This window comes from Cherax quadricarinatus, chromosome 66 (assembly GCF_038502225.1).
Source record: "Cherax quadricarinatus isolate ZL_2023a chromosome 66, ASM3850222v1, whole genome shotgun sequence".
Classification (NCBI taxonomy): domain Eukaryota; kingdom Metazoa; phylum Arthropoda; class Malacostraca; order Decapoda; family Parastacidae; genus Cherax; species Cherax quadricarinatus.
In genome coordinates this window covers 22,009,101-22,026,989 of record NC_091357.1, presented here as the reverse complement: position 1 = coordinate 22,026,989, position 17,889 = coordinate 22,009,101, and the positions used below count along the sequence as shown (strand labels likewise).

Sequence of the window (17,889 nt, the reverse complement as noted above, 5' to 3'; positions counted from 1 at the left end):
TAAAAGCAGGGTGTTATGTCCATGAGTGAATGAACAGCATATCTGGAGGCCTATCTCACCCCATACTCACCTAGAAGGACAACCGTACGAATATCTCACCCCATACTCACCTAGAAGGACAACCGTACGAATATCTCGCCCCATACTCACCTAGAAGGACAACTGTAAGAATATCTCACCCCATACTCACCTAGAAGGACAACTGTAAGAATATCTCACCCCATACTCGCCTAGAAGGACAACTGTAAGAATATCTCACCCCATACTCACCTAGAAGGACAACTGTAAGAATATCTCACCCCATACTCACCTAGAAGGACAACCGTAAGAATATCTCACCCCATACTCACCTAGAAGGACAACCGTAAGAATATCTCACCCCATACTCACCTAGAAGTACAACCGTAAGAATATCTCACCCCATACTCGCCTAGAAGGTCAACTGTAAGAATATCTCACCCCATACTCACCTAGAAGGTCAATTGTAAGAATATCTCACCCCATCTCACCTGGAGGGTCAACCGTAAGAATATTTCACCCCATACTCAACTGGAGGGTTAACCCTGAGAACATCTCACCCCCATACTCACCTGGAGGGTTGACCATAAAATGCCTCCACTCTCCACTCACTTGGATAAATAAATTTTTAAATACGTACTGTAAACACATGAGGCCCTAAACCCATATGTGTCATTCAGCACATGGAGTGCCGGAGACTTGATCCTCCGACTACTAATCATGTTACACACATGCTACTCTCAGCCACGCTGGAGCAGGGCAAGTCTGGACTCGACGTGGATGAATCTTTTTATTATAAATGACAAGAGATCGCTGCCCACCTGGAGGGTCGGCCATAAGAGCGTCTCCACTCCACTGTTTCCTGAGGGAGGCCAGTAGCCAGCCCAGCTTGCAGTCCACAGAACACACTGTTGTCTCCAGCATCTGCAAAAACCAGACAGATTAGATAGAAGAGAAAGATACTTATGTCAGGTTAATATCACACATTATTATTATAATCATGGGGGAGTGCTAAACCCATAGGATTATAGTGTTGGTAGGGGGAGATGGAAGGTATTTAGGCTCAATTCTGGGAACTAGAGCACAGATCCAATACCCTAGATCAAGAGCCCCCACCAGTGTCAAGGAACCTCCCTTGAGGGGTAATATCGTACATGCATTTTTACATGAAAATTTATCCCAAATATAATACAGTGGAGATGTCATGTCTGAGGGCAATGTGTGGTGTGAATATAATGCAGAGAATTCGTAGTTTGGAAGTTAGGAGGAGGTGCGGGATTACCAAAACTGTTGTCCAGAGGGCTGAGGAAGGGTTGTTGAGGTGGTTCGGACATGTAGAGAGAATGGAGCGAAACAGAATGACTTCAAGAGTGTATCAGTCTGTAGTGGAAGGAAGGCGGGGTAGGGGTCGGCCTAGGAAGGGTTGGAGGGAGGGGGTAAAGGAGGTTTTGTGTGCGAGGGGCTTGGACTTCCAGCAGGCATGCGTGAGCGTGTTTGATAGGAGTGAATGGAGACAAATGGTTTTTAATACTTGACGTGCTGTTGGAGTGTGAGCAAAGTAACATTTATGAAGGGATTCAGGGAAACCGGCAGGCCGGACTTGAGTCCTGGAGATGGGAAGTACAGTGCCTGCACTCTGAAGGAGGGGTGTTAATGTTGCAGTTTAAAAACTGTAGTGTAAAGCACCCTTCTGGCAAGACAGTGATGGAGTGAATGATGGTGAAAGTTTTTCTTTTTCGGGCCACCCTGCCTTGGTGGGAATCGGCCGGTGTGATAATAAATAATATAATAATACAGTATTTGAAAAGACGATAATACTGTAGCATGTAACATATCACGCAATACAGTGGTCAATTGTCATACAATACCTACCATTATTATTATCATCATAACCAAGAACTAAACCCACAAGGGTCATACAGCGTTGCACAATACTTACCAGTTATTGTAATAATACACAAGAAACATGACTGTTTTGTTTATTAATAACAGCAACAAAAATGTTCTTGAATGAGATACGTGAACAACATTTCAGTATCTTTATTGTGTAAACTTTTTTCAGTTTTGCCAATAGTTGGCAAAAATATGCAAAATAAAGGTACTCAAGCACTGCACAAATATCTCATTCATAAATAAAGTTCTTACACGTGACAATTGGCCGCCTGTTCATGGTGGCGGCGGCAGCGATGAAAATAAGTCAGATATGTGGTCTCTGCAGCAGTACGTCAGGCAGGGGGGATGTGACAGGTGTTTCAGGGGCAGCAGTTCATGTCTTGTTTAAGAACAGCGGGAGAATGTCGGATCTTCACAGCGTCAGGTTCTCAGAAACAGCAGTAAAGTTACGTCAGGTTCTCAGAAACAGCAGTAAAGTTACGTCAGGTTCTCAGAAACAGCAGTAAAGTTGCGTCAGGTTCTCAGAAACAAGAGTAAAGTTACGTCAGGTTCTCAGAAACAGCAGTAAAGTTACGTCAGGTTCTCAGAAACAACAGTAAAGTTACGTCAGGTTCTCAGAAACAACAGTAAAGTTACGTCAGGTTCTCAGAAACAGCAGTAAAGTTACGTCAGGTTCTCAGAAACAGCAGTAAAGTTACGTCAGGTTCTCAGAAACAGCAGTAAAGTTACGTCAGGTTCTCAGAAACAGCAGTAAAGTTACGACAGGTTCTCAGAAACAGCAGTAAAGTTACGACAGGTTCTCAGAAACAGCAGTAAAGTTACGACAGGTTCTCAGAAACAGCAGTAAAGTTACGTCAGGTTCTCAGAAACAGCAGTAAAGTTACGTCAGGTTCTAAGCACAGCAGAAAAAGAGCGCCAGGCTCTCAGGTCAGCAGCCAAATATGAGGTCCTGGAGGCAGCAACAGAAACCTCAGGTCCTCAGCAGAAGAGTCAGGTCCTCTGGTCAGCAGCATAACAATATCCTGTGTTTAGGGCAACATCAGAGTGATATCAGGTCCTCAGGGCACCAACACAACAATATCAGGTCCTGAGAGCACCAGGTGCTCAGGGAAACAACAGAATAACAGCAGCTCAGGTCACCAACATATTCCAGGTAACAAGACGCCCCCAGCTTCTGTTATTAAGGTTGTTAAGAGCCACTAAAACTCATGCTTTATTGAACCTGTCTCCTGGGAGTCAGGTGTCTTGTTGAACCTTGTCTCCTGGGAGTCAGGTAAGATAAGATAAGATAAGATTTCGTTCGGATTTCTAACCCCGGAGGGTTAGCCACCCAGGATAACCCAAGAAAGTCAGTGCGTCATCGAGGACTGTCTAACTTATTTCCATTGGGGTCCTTAATCTTGTCCCCCAGGATGCGACCCACACCAGTCGACTAACACCCAGGTACGTATTTGCTGCTAGGTGAACAAGACAACAGGTGTAAGGAAACGTGTCGAAATGTTTCCACCCGCCGGGAATCGAACCCGGGCCCTCCGTGTGTGAAGCGGAAGCTTTAGACACCTGGGAGTCAGGTGTCTTGTTGAACCTTGTCTCCTGGGAGTCAGGTGTCTTGTTGAACCTTGTCTCCTGGGAGTCAGGTGTCTTGTTGAACCTTGTCTCCTGGGAGTCAGGTGTCTTGTTGAACCCTTTCTCCTGGGAGTCAGGTGTCTTGTTGAACCTTGTCTCCTGGGAGTCAGGTGTCTTGTTGAACCCTTTCTCCTGGGAGTCAGGTGTCTTGTTGAACCTTGTCTCCTGGGAGTCAGGTGTCTTGTTGAACCCTTTCTCCTGGGAGTCAGGTTTCTTGTTGAACACTGTCTCCTGGGAGTCAGGTGTCTTGTTGAACCCAGTTTCCTGGGAGTCAGGTGTCTTGTTGAACCCTATCTCCTTTGAGTCAGGTGTCTTGTTGAACCCTGTCTCCTGGGAGTCAGGTTTCTTGTTGAACACTGTCTCCTGGGAGTCAGGTGCCTTGTTGAACCCTTTCTCCTGGGAGTCAGGTTTCTTGTTGAACACTGTCTCCTGGGAGTCAGGTGTCTTGTTGAACCCAGTTTCCTGGGAGTCAGGTGTCTTGTTGAACCCTATCTCCTTTGAGTCAGGTGTCTTGTTGAACCCTGTCTCCTGGGAGTCAGGTTTCTTGTTGAACACTGTGTCCTGGGAGTCAGGTGTCTTGTTGAACCCTGTCTCCTGGGAATCAGGTGTCTTGTTGAACCCTGTCTCCTGGGAGTCAGGTGTCTTGTTGAACACTGTCTCCTGGGAGTTTACCTGAAGTATACCTGGAGAGAGTTCGGGGGTCAACGCCCCCGCGGCCCGGTCTGTGACCAGGCCTCCTGGTAGATCAGAGCCTGATCAACCAGGCTGTTACTGCTGGCTGCAAGCAAACCAACGTCCGAGCCACAGCCCGGCTGGTCAAGAACCGACTTTAGGTGCTTGTCCAGTGCCAGCTTGAAGACTGCCAGGGGTCTGTTGGTAATCCCCCTATGTATGCTGGGAGGCAGTTGAACAGTCTCGGGCCCCTGACACTTATTGTATGATCTCTTAACGCGCTAGTGACACCCCTGCTTTTCATTGGGGGGGATGTTGCATCGTCTGCCAAGTCTTTTGCCTTCGTAGTGAGTGATTTTCGTGTGCAAGTTCGGTACTAGTCCCTCAAGGATTTTCCAGGTGTATATAATCATGTATCTCTCCCGCCTGCGTTCCAGGGAATACAGGTTCAGGAACCTCAAGCGCTCCCAGTAATTGAGGTGTTTTATCTCCGTTATGCGCGCCGTGAAGGTTCTCTGTACATTTTCTAGGTCAGCAATTTCACCTGCCTTGAAAGGTGCTGTTAGTGTGCAGCAATATTCCAGCCTAGATAAAACAAGTGACTTGAAGAGTGTCATCATGGGCTTGGCATCCCTAGTTTTGAAGGTTCTCATTATCCATCCTGTCATTTTTTTAGCAGATGCGATTGATACAATGTTATGGTCCTTGAAGGTGAGATCCTCCGACATGATCACTCCCAGGTCTTTGACGTTGGTGTTTCGCCCTATTTTGTGGCCAGAATTTGTTTTGTACTCTGATGAAGATTTAATTTCCTCGTGTTTACCATATCTGAGTAATTGAAATTTCTCATCGTTGAACTTCATATTGTTCTCTGCAGCCCACTGAAAGATTTGGTTGATGTCTGCCTGGAGCTTTGCAGTGTCTGCAATGGAAGACACTGTCATGCAGATTCGGGTGTCATCTGCAAAGGAAGACACGGTGCTGTGGCTGACATCCTTGTCTATGTCAGATATGAGGATGAGGAACAAGATGGGAGCGAGTACTGTGCCTTGTGGAACAGAGCTTTTCACCGTAGCTGCCTCGGACTTTACTCTGTTGACTACTCTCTGTGTTCTGTTTGTGAGGAAATTATAGATCCATCGACCGACTTTTCCTGTTATTCCTTTAGCACGCATTTTGTGCGCTATTACGCCATGGTCACACTTGTCGAAGGCTTTTGCAAAGTCTGTATATATTACATCTGCATTCTTTTTGTCTTCTGGTGCATCTAGGACCTTGTCGTAGTGATCCAATAGTTGAGACAGACAGGAGTGACCTGTTCTAAACCCATGTTGCCCTGGGTTGTGTAACTGATGGGTTTCTAGATGGGTGGTGATCTTGCTTCTTAGGACCCTTTCAAAGATTTTTATGATATGGGATGTTAGTGCTATCGGTCTGTAGTTATTTGCTGTTAGTAAGTAAGTAAGTAAGTAAGTTTATTCAGGTATACACAAATACAGTTACATAGAATTATCATACATAGCAGCACATGTGTAGAGAACCTAGGATAACCCAAAAAAGTCAGACAGAGTGACTTATTTCCATTGGGGTCCTTTTACCTTATTATTATAATATAAAGGTTATAATATTTTCTTATTATTCTACAATGATAACATCTTATTATCATACTAAAAAGAAATTTGCTGTTGCTTTACTGCCCCCTTTGTGGAGTGGGGCTATGTCTGTTGTTTTTAGTAACTGTGGGACGACCCCCGTGTCCATGCTCCCTCTCCATAGGATGGAAAAGGCTCGTGATAGGGGCTTCTTGCAGTTCTTGATGAACACGGAGTTCCATGAGTCTGGCCCTGGGGCCGAGTGCATGGGCATGTCATTTATCGCCTGTTCGAAGTCATTTGGCGTCAGGATAACATCGGATAGGCTTGTGTTAATCAAATTCTGTGGCTCTCTCATAAAAAATTAATTTTGATCGTCGACTCTCAGTCTGGTTAGCGGCTTGCTAAAAACTGAGTCATATTGGGACTTGAGTAGCTCACTCATTTCCTTGCTGTCATCTGTGTACGACCCATCTTGTTTAAGTAAGGGCCCAATACTGGACGTTGTTGTTAGGTAAGACACATATGCAACAGTTAGGTATCTTTATTTCGAAACGTTTCGCCTACACAGTAGGCTTCTTCAGTCGAGTACAGAAAAGTTGATAGAAGCAGAAGATACTTGAAGATGATGTAATCAGTCCATCACCCTTAAAGTTTTGAGGTGGTCAGTCCCTCAGTCTGGAGAAGAGCATTGTTCCGTTGTCTGAAACAATATGAAGTTCAAGTGACAGGATGGAGCCTTTATATAGTGCCAGGAGGTGAGACGTAGGTTGCTTTGGGAGGGCAGGTCCCTCTCAAACCCAGCCGTTCTCACTAGTAGAGGTCGAAGTTGATGGTCTGTACCAAGATACCCTTGTGTTGCAGTCTCTGACAGAATGAACATTAAAATGATATAAAATACCGACAGATTGTTAGGTAAGACACATATGCAACAGTTAGGTATCTTTATTTCGAAACGTTTCGCCTACACAGTAGGCTTCTTCAGTCGAGTACAGAAAAGTTGATAGAAGCAGAAGATACTTGAAGATGATGTAATCAGTCCATCACCCTTAAAGTTTTGAGGTGGTCAGTCCCTCAGTCTGGAGAAGAGCATTGTTCCGTTGTCTGAAACAATATGAAGTTCAAGTGACAGGATGGAGCCTTTATATAGTGCCAGGAGGTGAGACGTAGGTTGCTTTGGGAGGGCAGGTCCCTCTCAAACCCAGCCGTTCTCACTAGTAGAGGTCGAAGTTGATGGTCTGTACCAAGATACCCTTGTGTTGCAGTCTCTGACAGAATGAACATTAAAATGATATAAAATACCGACAGATTGTTAGGTAAGACACATATGCAACAGTTAGGTATCTTTATTTCGAAACGTTTCGCCTACACAGTAGGCTTCTTCAGTCGAGTACAGAAAAGTTGATAGAAGCAGAAGATACTTGAAGATGATGTAATCAGTCCATCACCCTTAAAGTTTTGAGGTGGTCAGTCCCTCAGTCTGGAGAAGAGCATTGTTCCGTTGTCTGAAACAATATGAAGTTCAAGTGACAGGATGGAGCCTTTATATAGTGCCAGGAGGTGAGACGTAGGTTGCTTTGGGAGGGCAGGTCCCTCTCAAACCCAGCCGTTCTCACTAGTAGAGGTCGAAGTTGATGGTCTGTACCAAGATACCCTTGTGTTGCAGTCTCTGACAGAATGAACATTAAAATGATATAAAATACCGACAGATTGTTAGGTAAGACACATATGCAACAGTTAGGTATCTTTATTTCGAAACGTTTCGCCTACACAGTAGGCTTCTTCAGTCGAGTACAGAAAAGTTGATAGAAGCAGAAGATACTTGAAGATGATGTAATCAGTCCATCACCCTTAAAGTTTTGAGGTGGTCAGTCCCTCAGTCTGGAGAAGAGCATTGTTCCGTTGTCTGAAACAATATGAAGTTCAAGTGACAGGATGGAGCCTTTATATAGTGTAAGGGTGATGGACTGATTACATCATCTTCAAGTATCTTCTGCTTCTATCAACTTTTCTGTACTCGACTGAAGAAGCCTACTGTGTAGGCGAAACGTTTCGAAATAAAGATACCTAACTGTTGCATATGTGTCTTACCTAACAATCTGTCGGTATTTTATATCATTTTAATGTTCATTCTGTCAGAGACTGCAACACAAGGGTATCTTGGTACAGACCATCAACTTCGACCTCTACTGGTGAGAACGGCTGGGTTTGAGAGGGACCTGCCCTCCCAAAGCAACCTACGTCTCACCTCCTGGCACTATATAAAGGCTCCATCCTGTCACTTGAACTTCATATTGTTTCAGACAACGGAACAATGCTCTTCTCCAGACTGAGGGACTGACCACCTCAAAACTTTAAGGGTGATGGACTGATTACATCATCTTCAAGTATCTTCTGCTTCTATCAACTTTTCTGTACTCGACTGAAGAAGCCTACTGTGTAGGCGAAACGTTTCGAAATAAAGATACCTAACTGTTGCATATGTGTCTTACCTAACAATCTGTCGGTATTTTATATCATTTTAATGTTCATACTGGACGTTGTTCTCGACTTTGATTTGGCATAGGAGAAGAAATACTTTGGGTTTCTTTCGATTTCATTTATGGCTTTTAGTTCTTCCCGCGATTCCTGACTCCTATAAGATTCCTTTAGCTTAAGTTCGATGCTTGCTATTTCTCTGACCAGTGTCTCCCTACGCCTTTCAGGTGTCTTGTTGAACACTGTCTCCTGGGAGTCAGGTGTCTTGTTGAACCCTGTCTCCTGGGAGTCAGGTGTCTTGTTGAACCTTGTCTCCTGGGAGTCAGGTGTCTTGTTGAACCCTGTCTCCTGGGAGTCAGGTGTCTTGTTGAACACTGTCTCCTGGGAGTCAGGTGTCTTGTTGAACACTGTCTCCTGAGAGTCAGGTGTCTTGTTGAACACTGTCTCCTGGGAGTCAGGTGTCTTGTTGAGCCCTGTCTCCTGAGAGTCAGGTGTCTTGTTGAACACTGTCTCCTGGGAGTCAGGTGTCTTGTTGAACCCTGTCTCCTGGGAGTCAGGTGTCTTGTTGAACCCTGTCTCCTGGGAGTCAGGTGTCTTATTAAACCCTGTCTCCAGATTGTTAGGTGTCTTATTATTATTATAATTATCAAAAGTAACTTCTTTCTGGGGCAACAACAACAGGCTTTTCGGGAGCATAAGGTATGGCGGCCCGACCACTCGGCCAAAACGTGAGAAATGTCCCCGGGGAGAGGAATCACAGAACATTACACTGATATTCAAGACAGGGCAAGGGCGAAACGTCTACACATACCTCCGAGGCCAAAGCACGTTTCTCGTAGACAGTGTCGCCCTCAGCTGTCTTAAATACAAATGAACAAACAAGCTCCACGTGACATCAATCTAATATTCCAAATTTTTCTTTCAATTATGCGTGGCTCTAGACAAATATTTATTATAATAAACATTCTTGTACGTGGAAACATCATTTAATGAACATTTACTTGATCGAACGTCAAAAAATCAATTTAGATGGGTATAAGATAGGTAGTTGCGTTACCGGAAAATAACAATTCCACTAAGTTTGTAAAATACATTGCTTCTACCAGTTTTTAAAAATACGTTGCTTTATTTTTAATAATTATAAACTGCTGCTTTTGGAAATAAAAAAACTATTTTTCATTTTTTAATGGGATGGTAATAGGTCATAGGATAGGTAGTTGAACTGCCTGACACCAGCTGATGATATAAACAACATTGATCAGGTGATTAATGTCCTGCTTAATACGAAGACTTTTGTTGATAATTTTGGTCGACTTAGTAAGTAAATAGGTTTATTAGGTGAAGGTACACATAAGTACAGTTATCATACGTAATGTCCTGAGGTGAGGTAAGTTTTTTGGTGGGATTTTAAACCTTCAGTGGATTCCTGAAGGAAGGTTCCTTGATGCTAGTGAGGGGCTCTTGATCTAGGGAATTGGATCTGTGCTCCAGTTCCCTGAGTTTAGTCTGAATACTTTCCACCCCCCCCCCCTATGTGCACTGTATAATTATTATTATTATCACTGGAATCGGCCAGTGTGATAATAAATTATTATTATAATCAAAAAGAAGCGCTAAACCACAAGGGCTATACAGCGTGCACTGTATAATCCTACGGGTTTAGCGCTCCCCATGATTATAATAATACATACTGCTATGTATGATAATGTATGTAACTGTATTGATGTATACCAGAATAAACTTACAGGTGTGAACATAGCTCAGACCTGTACTCTGTGTAGTCCTTGTGGCTTAGCGCTTCTTTTTGATTATAATAATATAATAATAATCAGACCTGTACTGTATGTATATATATACACAACCTGTACTCTATATACACTGTATATTCTGTACTGTATATGCTGTACACTGTACATGCTGTACACTGTACATGTTCATTATATGAATCTCCTATATTACCCCATGTGAGTTTAGTGCTCTCTTGTCAATATTATAATAATCATAAATGTTTTTTATTAACCTTTCAGTTTAATATTTTTCCGTTTAAAAACTTCATTTTATACACATTTTGTCTAGGTTTATTACTGGTAAGTCGCTGTAAGTTTTTGTTTCCTGGGGTGTCTATGCGTATATAATTTTTTTTATTGTCTGATATTTCCTTTCTGAGGTGAGAGAAATATGTTAGTTGTAACAGAGTCAATATTACAGTATGTATTGTGATAATGTAGGTAGAATTACCAACAATATGTTAAGTAAAAAGACAAGTGGCAACATTTTGCTCTCCAGGAGCTTTGTCAGGCTATTACAACAGCTTGACAGACCTCCTGGAGAGCAAAACGTTACCACAATAAAAATGTCGCATTAGTTACACATGTTCTCATACCTAACAGTATGTATTGTATTATGAAAATATATTTTTTTACTGTAAGATTTCATTTATTTGTTAAAAAAAAAGGAGGTTGACATTCCCAAGTATCATTTTACTACATACTACAGAATATTCTTCAATGCAGATGTGTCAGTCTGCAATATATTGAATTTTCAGTGTAGGTTCGAGTATGTCTCCGGTACCTGAGCCCACACAAGGTGGGCGTGTTGGTCCAGGTGACACCGAAGACGAAGAGTTAAATCCACCCACTGGTTTGTCTGTTGGACCTCCATTGTCATCCAGTGATGAGGAACCTGAGCAAGCTGATCTGAATGACCCTTACCCTTCTGGATACCAGCCTCTCTCACAGGACAATGATGTGGTGAGTTGACCTGTAAGGCAGCAACGCATGTTGGTTATGTAGCTGTTTCTCATTGATATTGACACAGGTTAATGCTCTGTTTGCAAAGAAGTGTGGTAACATTTATTTTAAAGTAACATACACCTGTGAAAAGTTTGAGAGTTTTACTACTTTTGAAGCCCAGTGTGAGGCTGAACTTAATTCCTGACTGCCTGGTCAACTAGTGTTACTGCGAACAGCCTGCAGAACTACACAGCCATCATTATCTAGCTGGACACAGCAATTATCTGTTTTATCTTTTTTGCAGCTACAAGGTAGCTGCAAAATTAGTATACATGTATCTAATTTACCATATAGTCACCTACCAGTAATTTCAAGGAAATAATGGAGAAATCAGAGGAAGTGTTGAGATGGTTTGGTAATTTAGGAAGGATGAAGTAGAATAATTTGACCAAGAGAGTGTATACATCCAGAGTAAATGGAAGAAGGGGTAGGGGTTGTCCCAGGAAAGGTTGGAGAAGAGGAGTGAGAGAGGCTTTTAGTGGCAAGGGTTGAGTATCCAGCAGGTATTTGTGACCATGTTCAAGCAAAGCAAGGAACAGCAAATGGTTTTTGAAATTTTATGTTCTGTTTGAGTGTGAGGAAGGTAACATTTATGAAGGGATTCAAGGAAACCAGTTAGCTAGACTTGAGTTCCTCCTTCCTTCAGAAAGTTACAGTTCAGAGGATCATTTGAATTGTGGTGTCCATGCATTTTTGGCAAGACAGCTTTTGAATGACACTGAATAAGCTTCTTGCTTTGGGTCACTGAACCTTGGTAGAAAACAGTAAATTTGGTAATATTATCATCATAACCAAGTGCTAAACCTGTAAGGGTTATACAGCAGGCAATTTATAAAAAATGAGTAGTCTTAGTCACCATATTGTAAATACTAATGCTATTTTCTGTTTATGTAAGAATTCATTATTGTGATGCTAATAATCTCTTCAAGTTATCACGTGATGAGAGGCATTATTTCTTACTATTGACAAGAGTGATTTCTCAAGTCTCTCATGGGTAATATTGGATCCCAGATATGATGTCTACTTGTCACATCTACCCTTGATATTAAATGAGGTTTGTCTGTATTTTAAAGATACTTAACTGAGAGAAAAGTTTTAAGAATATTACTAATGAGTGATGAGTCATTGTAATAGAAGTTATTACCTGTGCAGGATGAAGACCAAGATGATTCTGAGATTGATTACACTTCTCTCTCTGGCTTGATGTCCGCTCTTGCCGCCAATGGCCCAAATGTTGTGCAAGAGGACGAAGAAACCAGTGAAGTCACTGGAGAACACGAGAGAATAAGAGACATAGGTGGCACTAGTATGCTTTCCCAGACTGAAGCGTTGACCGAGGAGGTACGTAAATTAGTTGATCACAAGTTGTGAGGTATGAGACGTGTATAATTTATGATGCTAGCTCTAAAAGTGCATCTGATAGCTTTTAATATTTTTAGTCCGACAGACAACGACGCCAAGAATTGATGGATGACAGAGCAGCTGTGTGGAACTCTTCTCCCATGCCAGATCGTCTTGTACTTGATGGTAATAAGGTGGAGGAGATAAAGTCTGTTATGGCATCTTTCATTTTGCCCCAGTCTGCCATTCCTGCCTGGGCTCAGAACTTATCCGATGAGGACTGGAAAGACCAAGTTGCTGGACTCCTATCACGCAAGATGTCACAGTGACTGATTTAACAAAACCCTTAATAAAGATCTTATTCTCTTAAATGATATTCTGTATATATTTGGTAGAATTACCGACAATATGTAAAGTAAAAGGACACAAGTGCAACTAATGTGACATTTTATTGTGGCAACATTTCGCTCTCCAGGAGCTTTGACAAAGCTCCTGGAGAGTGAAACGTTGCCACAATAAAATGTCACATTAGTTGCACTTGTGTCCTTTTGCTTTACAAATGATATTCTGCTTAAAGTGGTAGCACTACATGTGTTGCAGCATTATTTGCTATGCTTTAAATGTCCTAATATATAAACAAAATTCTAGGGCCATTGTAGAGCACCACATATCCAATGTGGCCAAGGATAAGGCCTGGAATTTTTGAAACTCCAAATATAGATGAGGGAAAAAAGGTGAGTGGTGCGTTGAGGTATATGTGCAGTCAAAAAACGTTATCTATGGAGGCAAAGAAGGGAATGTATGAAAGTATAGTAGTACCAACACTCTTATATGGGTGTGAAGCTTGGGTGGTAAATGCAGCAGCGAGGAGACGGTTGGAGGCAGTGGAGATGTCCTGTCTAAGGGCAATGTGTGGTGTAAATATTATGCAGAAAATTCGGAGTGTGGAAATTAGGAAAAGGTGTGGAGTTAATAAAAGTATTAGTCAGAGGGCAGAAGAGGGGTTGTTGAGGTGGTTTGGTTATTTAGAGAGAATGGATCAAAGTAGAATGACATGGAAAGCATATAAATCTATAGGAGAAGGAAGGAGGGGTAGGGGTCGTCCTCGAAAGGGTTGGAGAGGGGGTAAAGGAGGTTTTGTGGGCAAGGGGCTTGGACTTCCAGCAAGCGTGCGTGAGCGTGTTAGATAGGAGTGAATGGAGACGAATGATACTTGGGACCTGACGATCTGTTGGAGTGTGAGCAGGGTAATATTTAGTGAAGGGATTCAGGGAAACCGGTTATTTTCATATAGTCGGACTCGAGTCCTGGAAATGGCAAGTACAATGCCTGCACTTTAAAGGAGGGGTTTGGGATATTGGCAGTTTGGAGGGATATGTTGTGTATCTTTATATGTATATGCTTTATATGTATATGGAATAGGTGGTAAGTTATTAAATGCTGTAAAGAGTTTTTATGAGGATAGTGAGGCTCAGGTTAGGGTGTGTAGAAGAGAGGGAGACTACTTCCCGGTAAAAGTAGGTCTTAGACAGGGATGTGTAATGTCACCATGGTTGTTTAATATATTTATAGATGGGGTTGTAAAGGAAGTAAATGCTAGGGTGTTCGGGAGAGGGGTGGGATTAAATTTTGGGGAATCAAATTCAAAATGGGAATTGACACAGTTACTTTTTGCTGATGATACTGTGCTTATGGGAGATTCTAAAGAAAAATTGCAAAGGTTAGTGGATGAGTTTGGGAATGTGTGTAAAGGTAGAAAGTTGAAAGTGAACATAGAAAAGAGTAAGGTGATGAGGGTGTCAAATGATTTAGATAAAGAAAAATTGGATATCAAATTGGGGAGGAGGAGTATGGAAGAAGTGAATGTTTTCAGATACTTGGGAGTTGACGTGTCGGCGGATGGATTTATGAAGGATGAGGTTAATCATAGAATTGATGAGGGAAAAAAGGTGAGTGGTGCTTTGAGGTATATGTGGAGTCAAAAAACGTTATCTATGGAGGCAAAGAAGGGAATGTATGAAAGTATAGTAGTACCAACACTCTTATATGGGTGTGAAGCTTGGGTGGTAAATGCAGTAGCGAGGAGACGGTTGGAGGCAGTGGAGATGTCCTGTTTAAGGGCAATGTGTGGTGTAAATATTTTACAGAAAATTCGGAGTGTGGAAATTAGGAGAAGGTGTGGAGTTAATAAAAGTATTAGTCAGAGGGCAGAAGAGGGGTTGTTGAGGTGGTTTGGTCATTTAGAGAGAATGGATCAAAGTAGAATGACATGGAAAGCATATAAATCTATAGGGGAAGGAAGGCGGGGTAGGGGTCGTCCTCGAAAGGGTTGGAGAGAGGGGGTAAAGGAGGTTTTGTGGGCAAGGGGCTTGGACTTCCAGCAAGCGTGCGTGAGCGTGTTAGATAGGAGTGAATGGAGACGAATGGTACTTGGGACCTGACGATCTGTTGGAGTGTGAGCAGGGTAATATTTAGTGAAGGGATTCAGGGAAACCGGTTATTTTCATATAGTCGGACTTGAGTCCTGGAAATGGGAAGTACAATGCCTGCACTTTAAAGGAGGGGTTTTGGGATATTGGCAGTTTGGAGGGATATGTTGTGTATCTTCATATGTGTATGCTTCTGAACTGTTGTATTCTGAGCACCTCTGCAAAAACAGTGATAATGTGCGAGTGTGGTGAAAGTGTTGAATGATGATGAAAGTATTTTCTTTTTGGGGATTTTCTTTCTTTTTTGGGTCACCCTGCCTTGGTGGGAGACGGCCGACTTGTTGAAAAAAAAAAAAAAAAAAAAAATCAGGGAACCCGGTTATTTTCATATAGTCAGACTCGAGTCCTGGAAATGGGAAGTACAATGCCTGCACTTTAAAGGAGGGGTTTGGGATATTGGCAGTTTGGAGGGATATGTTGTGTATCTTTATATGTGTATGCTTCTGAACTGTTGTATTCTGAGCACCTCTGCAAAAACAGTGATAATGTGTGAGTGTGGTGAAAGTGTTGATTATTATTATAATAAAAAAGAAGCGCTAAGCCACAAGGGCTATACAGCGTGAAAGTGTTGAATGATGATGAAAGTATTTTCTTTTTGGGGATTTTCTGTCTTTTTTGGGTCACCCTGCGTCGGTGGGAGACGGCCAACTTGTTGAAAAAAAAAATTATTATATTTGGGAGGGAGCACTAAACCCATAGGGGTAACAGCACCTAGGAAATGGAAGACCACTGTATTCATTCCAAGGGTACAAAAAGTCCAGATCTTTGGATCAAGAGCCCCTCACCAGCATCAAGAAACCTTCCTTGAGGGGCCCAAGTTAAAAGAGCATGTAAATGTATTTATACTATACTATATAAATACTGTCAAAGTAATTTAATGTCATCTACTTCAGTTGATTTACTTATTTCCATGTTAATTTCTGTATTCCATAAGTGTAAATTATAGGGCAACTTTCAAGAATTGTGAGCCACAGTAAATATTATTCTGGGATTTTTTCCTGGATTAATTTTTTTTTTTTTTGAAAATTCAGATTCATTATGTCTTACTGAGCTGATTATTATATACTATTGTCATAGTGTATGTAAGAACATTGTTCATTGTTTTACATTCTTCACTCCCCATGATTTAATTATTAGCTGCACTTAGGACACAGAGTTTAGCCAAACAGTAACCACTGACACTGGTGCCAGTCAGTGTTACAGTGGCACTTGTGGTTATAACCATCTAAAGGGTTACAATGACCCGTGCGACTGATAATCTACTGTTTTTGGTATATACACTACTAAAGATGTAATATAATACAAATTGTCACTTGTGTGCTATCTCTCCTGGATCTGATAGGGGACACTCAGTATTTTTATGTTTTTGTGTTATTCTTTTATTAAAATTAATTACATTACTGTATTTAAAGAAACAAAGCTTAATTGAATTATGAATGTAAGCTAAGCTAGACAAGGGTGTAATTTCCACTTACCAGTTGTTTATATATACTGTATATTGCAAAATATATTTTGTAATGGTGTCGATGTTTTATAATTCCTTGTTTACATTTGGCATGCTCGTGTTGTGTACAGTACAGCAATATTCAACTCGCCATACATCTTGTGCTTGTAAGCCAAGAATTAGATAGATATCTAGCACTGAAGTTTGTGGAAAATGAAAGCTTTGATATATCTTTAGATTGTTAATTGTCAAGCCATATAATATATATATATATATATCAACACATCTCCACAGGGAAGTGGAGAAGCCTTCCTCTGTAAGCCATGTATGTCATAAGAGGTGACTAAAATGCTGGGAGCAAGGTGCTAGTAACCCCTTCTTTTGTATAAATTACTAAATGTAAAAAGAAGAAAAACTTTCATTTCTTTTTTTTTTTTTCAGGCTACCCTGCTTCCATGGAAGATGCCAAGTGTTAAAATAATATATCGACATATACAGTATATTTAACATTGTTTGATAGCACTGAATTATCCCAGTTGGTTTAACATTTTTTTTGCAAATGCAGTATTATAATAATCAGTTCTACTTGTTGCATCGTTTAGGAGGATATTGCAGTTTTTTCTTATGGTGATTACTATTGCCATACACACACAATTACATATACACACAAGGCACACTACTGCCATACATAAGACTTGTCAGTGATGTAACATATCGTCATCAGTTAAGACCTACAGAGTAAATCTGCATTAAAAGTTGGATTGCCACAGAGAAGGGCAGACAAAGTCAGCATCACAGCATAGAAGGAAGCCTTTGAAGTGAAGGTGGCATGCTCTTTGATTAATGAAACAATTATGAAATGTTTGTCTGCACGACCTGGCAATCTCTGCAGCAGCACCAGGCACGTCTTCCTGAGATGATCATATGTAGGCCTAGGGTGTGTAGGCATATAGTGTGAATTATAATAAACAATTCATTATACATTATCCATAATACATTATACCCTGCCTTGGTGGAAAGCGGCTTGACGTGTTAAAAAAAAAAAATCAAACTAAGCACTAAACCAGAAAGGCCCAAGTGTGGTTTATATTATAATCAAACTAAGCACTAAATCTGAAAGGCTCCAGTGTGGTTTATATATCTGCTTGTCAGTGTTACAATACAACATCAGGGATACCTAAATTGCTGATCTTTAGCTCCTAGTGTGTTTGTTAACTTATATTTCTTAGCCTTATTTTCTGCAACTTATCTCTCTTAAGACACTTGGCAATATAACAACCTCTGCTCTAACTTCTTATTATATGTCTTAATTTATTCATTGCCTGTTACTCCATTTTCATATACTGTACTGTATAATGAATTGGCTCATACATATAACCCCATATTTTATGCTTATCCTCCATTTCCCTCAGGGAAGGTTCCTTGATGCAGGCAAGGGGCTCTTCATCCAAGGAATTGAATCTATCGTCCTTTTCCTTAGATAAAACACGACTGCCTCATTTCTCCAAGTGCTGTATGAAACCTATAGGTTTAGCACTTTCCAC

General features: G+C 41.4%; 2 protein-coding genes across 5 annotated transcripts in view; one reads left to right on the top strand and one right to left on the bottom strand.

Annotated features, from left to right (window-relative positions):
• Positions 1 to 3,103, bottom strand: part of SIDL (SIDL trafficking protein particle complex subunit 10) — a 29,696-nt gene extending 26,593 nt beyond the window's left edge. Inside the window, exons 1-2 of the mRNA XM_053798934.2 lie at positions 2,164 to 3,103; positions 840 to 942 (exon numbers count right to left, since the gene is read on the bottom strand). Coding sequence (XP_053654909.2) covers positions 840 to 942; positions 2,164 to 2,188 — 128 coding nt within the window. The 5' untranslated portion in view covers positions 2,189 to 3,103. The remainder of the gene's footprint in view (positions 1 to 839; positions 943 to 2,163) is intronic.
• A 6,372-nt stretch (positions 3,104 to 9,475) lies between these two features.
• LOC128704017 (male-enhanced antigen 1) lies at positions 9,476 to 16,423 on the top strand. 4 transcript variants are annotated; one of them, XM_053798929.2, is made up of 4 exons: positions 9,476 to 9,541; positions 10,825 to 11,029; positions 12,224 to 12,412; positions 12,511 to 16,423. In XM_053798929.2, exons 2-4 carry the CDS (start codon positions 10,838 to 10,840, stop codon positions 12,739 to 12,741), a joined length of 612 nt encoding a protein of 203 aa, XP_053654904.2. In that variant the 5' UTR covers positions 9,476 to 9,541; positions 10,825 to 10,837; the 3' UTR covers positions 12,742 to 16,423. The 4 variants fall into 4 exon arrangements, with proteins under 4 accessions (XP_053654904.2, XP_053654906.2, XP_053654903.2 ...); XM_053798931.2 differs by having other exon boundaries at positions 9,486 to 9,541; positions 10,830 to 11,029; XM_053798928.2 differs by having other exon boundaries at positions 9,487 to 9,596.
• Positions 16,424 to 17,889: the final 1,466 nt, after the last annotated feature.